Source organism: Plecotus auritus, assembly GCF_963455305.1.
Source record: "Plecotus auritus genome assembly, chromosome: 9".
NCBI classification, from domain to species: Eukaryota; Metazoa; Chordata; class Mammalia; order Chiroptera; family Vespertilionidae; genus Plecotus; species Plecotus auritus.
The window spans coordinates 17,701,806-17,707,873 of record NC_137783.1 but is presented as its reverse complement, the minus strand read 5'-3'; the positions used below and the strand labels follow the sequence as shown (position 1 = coordinate 17,707,873).

At 40.3% G+C, this 6,068-nt stretch overlaps 1 protein-coding gene across 1 annotated transcript in view; it reads left to right on the top strand.

The window, feature by feature from the left end:
• The window catches only part of PDCD11 (programmed cell death 11), a 39,431-nt gene that overhangs the window by 1,256 nt on the left and 32,107 nt on the right, over positions 1–6,068 (top strand). The window contains exons 2-5 of the mRNA XM_080687118.1: positions 665–777; positions 1,593–1,724; positions 2,704–2,871; positions 4,980–5,141. Coding sequence (XP_080543244.1) covers positions 676–777; positions 1,593–1,724; positions 2,704–2,871; positions 4,980–5,141 — 564 coding nt within the window. The 5' untranslated portion in view covers positions 665–675. The remainder of the gene's footprint in view (positions 1–664; positions 778–1,592; positions 1,725–2,703; positions 2,872–4,979; positions 5,142–6,068) is intronic.

The following is a 6,068-nucleotide window of genomic DNA, read 5'->3' as shown; positions in this document are numbered from 1 at the left end:
CAATTATTATGCTTTATTCGCCCTGTGGTCTAGTTGAACAATCCTTCATAGAAAGGGAACAGTAGGCTTTTGAACAATTGTTTGATAAATATCTGGTGCTCAGTGAAATAATTGACTTTCTGTTTTCATGCTTTTTCTCACATGCCTTCTGCTTTTCCCTTTCCACCTGTCAAACTCCCATTCCTCTTTAACATTTAGCTCAAAAGCACTTATTTAGGATCCTTGCCTCCTTTACTGATGCCTCATCACTTCCTACCTCTTTGATGATAGGTTTTTTTTTTTTTTTGTAATCTGATTTATATTTTAAATTGTTTGCATATTTTATCTTCTTAAAAGTGTTGATGTTCTTTGAAGGTAGGGGGTTATATATTTGTTTGTGTATTTCTGACTTAACTGTAGCTGCTTAATGATATTTACTACATTGAATCTATAATTTCTTTCCTTGGAAGAAAATGTGTGGATTTTTTATTTTTGAAGGAGAAGGAGAGACCTTTGGAAAGATGAATTGTATATTATTTGGGGCCTGGGGTCAAACCATCTATTCCTTGGTCCTGAATGCTGTCTAGCACATTGGTGCTTGAAGGCTCATCTCCTGCCCATTGATCACGGCCTTTAAGAAATCTTAACAGGTTACATCTCCTGATAACTCTTTGCATTGTTTCAGGAGACCCAAACATGGCAACCATGGAAGAAAGCTTCCCCCGTGGGGGTACAAGGAAGACCCACAAATCAGAGATATCGTTCCAGCAGTCAGTTGAACATGACAACTTATTTGATGTAAGTGATATGCTTGTTTGAGAGTCACTGAAAACTCTCTGTAGTGTTCTTGTAAAGAATAAGCCCTGTTTGAGAATTGTGTTATTTTTCAGATTTGTTTCTTTTTGAAATCTGTATTTGTAAATTGAACATGTTAGTCTGTACCACCACAAGACTGTATCTTTTGAAGCATGGCAGTTAATATTTGAGTTTGCAGTGGTCCTGTTCCTCATTCTTAGGGATTTTGTGTGGTGTTGATAAAGGATGGAGGGAGAGCATTTGATCATTGTATTTTTGAGTGGGGTCCTTGCAGCCATGTACTGGTATAAAGGTCAGAATTTGCATTAGAATTCATAGTCTTCACCTACAGTAATCTGTGCTCTAAATGCTGGAGGGAAGGGAACTGACATTTAATTGTATGGCTTTATGTTTATTTTATATAATCTTCCCAACGATACTATGAAATAGAGATCGTTATTCTATGGTGAGGAACTCAGGCTGAGAGGTTATGTAATTTAGCTGAAACCACACAGCTTGTTATGGTGGAATTGGGAGTTTAACTTGGTCTTCGTGACTCCACTTTCCATTCATGCACTGTTCCCATTTGCTTCTTATTACAAAGCTATCTTTGTAAGACTGGGAACACGAAGGGCAGATTTTGGACAAGGAGAGCATTGGGAACAAAATGGGAAAATTTGGATTGAAGTAGGAATTAAAGGAATATTTAGGAGTGGGTTGGAGTGGAGCAATAACAGTAAGATGACAGATGACCTGAAATTGGAGGGAAAGGCCAGGATTGCTTCTTTTCATTCTTTGGGGTCTTTTTTCACCTTTAGATTTCTACTGAAGAGGAATCCATCAAAAGGAAAAAAAGCCAGAAAGGGCCAGCAAAAACAAAAAAGTTGAAAATTGAAAAGAGAGAAAGCAGCAAGTCTATAAAAGAGAAGTTTGAAATCCTTAGTATTGAGGTTTGTTAAAGTTTGGTTTTATTTTAAACAAAGTACCTGGGTTGCTTAAGTTTGTATATGTCCTTCCTTCATTCTTGCTTCCTTTTTTCTTTAATTCATAAATATACATATGTGTATATATGACTTGTGTTTATAGAGATTCTTGCAGTTTGTGCTCAGAATTGAGCATCATTTCTTTCTATTATTAATTAATGCCTGGCATCATGTATTGTCTTTTTGTTTGTTTTCTTTTTAGCTCATCCGCTGATAGCCTCATGGGATTTATTTTTTCATAGGTTCGTAGGTTAGAACTGGCAATAAATTTAGCAATCATTCTGATTCTATTCTTTCATTTCATAGATAGGAAAACTATCTCAAAGAAGTGAAGTGGTCTTATGTTCCTTAAATTTTTAGGTAATGACATATATGTTAGTTGTCATAAAAGGGGGAAAATCAAATGATTCTGAAGGGAAAGAGTCAGATTCAGCTTACCAGAAGTATTTTGTTTGTCCTATAATATTTTTTTGAAAATTGTTTAACATGGTGCCAATGTTAGAAGACTAAAAAACTTCACATAAAAATGTGATTTCTGGCTTCTTGTAAAAATTTGAAGGTGCTGACAACACAAGCTTGCATTCCCTCATGTCAGTAGTCACATGGAGCAGGGTGGTGGTTTAGACCTGGCTGACACATTCTAGACAGCTATTATCCCCCCTGGCCTGCTTCCTTCATTTTGTTGCCTGTGAGGTGAGGTTGGGTGGTTTGGAATAAAGTAAAAGGTGAAAGTGCCCTCTAGCACCTCAGTGCTGTTAACATTGTTGTATAACTTAGACCTTTTATGGTGCTCAGTTCGATGTTTAATTAAGTGCATTGACATATACACATATGTACCTCTTGTAGTTTTTGTATGTTAGAGTTGAGACTAGAAACCAGACCGCCCCTAACATCCCCATTCATTGTTCTCTTCCTTATTGTACTGATTTTGCTTTTTCTCTTCTAGTCTCTGTGTGAGGGGATGAGGATTTTGGGTTGTGTGAAAGAGGTAAATGAACTGGAACTGGTGATTAGTCTCCCCAATGGCCTCCAGGGGTTTGTGCAAGTAACTGAAATTAGTGATGCTTACACACAAAAACTGAATGAGCAGGTGGAGCAAGAAGAACCTCTAAAGGTAAGGGAAATAAGTGATACACAAATAAATTCTTACCCCTTTGTTGAGGGCTAAGAAGGAAAGGTACAAGGTGCCATGACAGTTTATAATAGGAAATTTTTAACTTTTTTTCATAAGGGATTTTGACTTTGCCCAGGGAGCCTGGAAGACTTCCCAGAGGAAGGGATGCTTGAGCTAAGGTCTGAAGAATGAGGGTGTACTAGATAAAGAAAGAAGGGGGTTCAGACAGGAAGAGTATGGTATGTAGCAGAGAGAACTGGCTGGAGCAGAAACAGCAAGGGAGAGTGGTGTAGGATGAGGCTGAAGAGCTGGGTGAAGGCCAGACAATCTTAAGGATTGGTTTTTTTAATTTTAGAATCAGTGGCAAGCCCTTGACAGGTCTTACTTGGCGTGGTTGACATGTACACCGCATAGATAATAAATTGAGGCATGAGTAGTTGCCTAGAGACCAATTAGGAGTCTATTGCTGTAGTCCAGGCTCTGAGATTGATGGCAGCTTGGGTTCAGGGTTTCCTGAGGATGAGGAGGTAAAAACAATGCTCAGTGATGTATAGGGTATGGGTGGTGAGGCAGGAGAAGTGCCAGGGATGAATCCTAGGTTCCTATTCATGGTTTGCCACATGGCCATGATATTCTGAGATAAGAAATCCTGGCCCTGGCCTGTATGGCTCAGTTGGTTGGAGTGTTGTCCTGTACACCGAAAGGTCTCAGGTTCTATTCCCAGTCAGGTCAAACCTAGGTTGCGGGTTGCATCCTGGTCAGGGTGCATATGGCAGGGAAACGATTGATGTTTCCCTCTCACATTGATGTCTCCCTCCCTCCCTCCCTCCCTCTGCCTCCCCCTCTCTCTAAAATCAATAGAAACATCTCCTCAGGTAAGGATTGATAAAAAGAAAAATCCTGAAAGAGGTCCCAGATTGTGAGAGATGATTACGAATTGCTTTTTGCTATCTTGAGTTTGAGATGCAGAAACAAAAATGTGTGAGATTTCTTTGAATAATTGGTAATTGAAACTATGAAGGGGGAAGAAGTTGCTTAGAGGGAGCAAATACATTGAAAAGAGACTAAAGACTGAGGCAGGAGTAAATACTGTATTTCAGTTGCTGAATTAAAGGAGAGTTGCTGTCAGAAGAAGGAGGGCGGGAGATAGAGAAAACCAGTGCATGAAGGGTCTTGGAAGCCAGGGAGGAAACATTTAATGAAGGAAGGAGCAGTCTCCAATGTTAAATTCTTTTTAAAAGTCACATAAGAGAAGGACTGCAAAATGGACTGTTAGATTTAGCGACATGAAAGTCATTGGTGATTTTATTGGGAGATAAAGTAATAGAGTGAGAAGGGTGGGATGCAGATTGCAGTGAGCTGAAGAGCAAGTAGGAGATGAAGAAGTGGAGATGCTAAATATAGACAACTCTTTTTAAATTAAGGGTAGTTGGTATACAGTATTATAATAGTTTATATTTGTTTCAGGTATATAATATATAGTGATTTGACATTTTCATAGCTTACAATGCTATCACCCAACTAATTCTAAAAATCATCTGTGCAAACTTATCGCAATACTATTGGCTATATTCCCTTTCACCCATTTTTACCCCTCTTTCACTCTCCTCCCCTCTGGCCACTATCCCTTTGATCTTTTTTATTTTTATTTTTATTTTATTAATTTTTTACAGAGAGGAAGGGAGAAGGATAGAGAGTCAGAAACATCGACGAGAGAGAAACATCAATCAGCTGCCTCCTGCACACCTCCCACGAGGGATGTGCCCCCAACCAAGTTACATGCCTTTGACCGGAATCGAACCTGGGACCCTTCAATCCACAGGCCGACGCTCTATCTACTGAGCCAAACCAGTTAGGGCTATCCCTTTGATCTTTGTAGATAACTATTTTGACCAGTCATTTTGACAAGATATTTGGAGGTTTTGTGCTGAAATTCAAGACTGTGACTTGGCCACAGACCCGTATTCCTTTTGTGAGCAAGTGGTGACTGTCTTCATCGCTTTTTGGGTTCCTTGGGGTCTGAGGATAAGAAATCACTGGACTGAGCAGTCGATTCTTGGTTCAGGGGGAAGGATATGTACCAGGGCTTTCTCATTTGTATTATGCAGGACCTGGCCAGCTTGCCTGAACTGTTCTCTCCTGGGATGCTAGTGAGATGCGTGGTGAGCAGTCTGGGCATCACAGAGAAAGGCAAAAAGAGCGTTAAGCTATCTCTGAACCCCCAAAATGTCAACAAAGTGCTGAGTGCGGAGGCCCTGAAGCCTGGCATGGTACGTATCTGGGGTCAGGGAAGAGGAGCTGGCGACGCGCCTCCTCTCTGCCCTGCCTTGTCTCCTAGGAAGTATCTAGACCACCTTTTACTTTCAGCTTAACTGTTACACACAGGGAGGAAGGTCTCCAGGGTGCTTTGTAAATTGAAGATCTGAACCTAATGGCCTTACCTTGGAGGGGAGAAAGGGAAGGCAAGTCAAAGATTTGCTGGTAGCAAAAATAAAGCCTCAAGGGGACTTGCTGATGGTGAGAGGCGTTCCTTGAAGTGCCTTACTTATCTAGACTTCTTTGTAGGTTTAAGTGTTTTTCAAAGGTCATAGGGCATTTGTGTAGGGAAAGCTTGAGGGCTGCTAAGAGCAAGAGACAGGGTAGACAGAGCAATTTGTCATCTGTACGAATGGATAGCCCACCACTGAATCTCTCAATCCCGTAGAGATTCAGGAGCAATTAGTCCTAGTTCAGAGCCTCCAAGTCCAGTAGGTAGCAGACCCTCATATAAACTACACTCATCTAAGTACTCTTGTACTTAAGAGGAAGGCGATCAGTATGACCTTGTAATGTTTGGTTAGAAGCAGTGGAGTTTGGTTCAGGCCCTGAGCATTGGGTAGAAGTTTCAGGAAATTGACAAGTGTTGAGAGCTTGCTATATGACAGGTGAAGTTTTAGACACTTTACCTGAAGAAATTCTCATAGGAACCCTGCGAGGCAGATAGGTATCTCTGTTATACATTTGAGAAAATGGAATGAGAAAGGTTTAAGTGACTTGCCAAAGATCAAATAGTAAGTGTCAGAGCCAGATTTGAATGCTACATTGTTTCCCATGAAATATAAAGGAGGTTGGTGAAATTTTTTTTTTTGTCTTGGAGGTGGTTAGAAAGGATAAGGTGACAGCTAGAATGGTAGTTCTGTATTCTCTTTACTCATAGT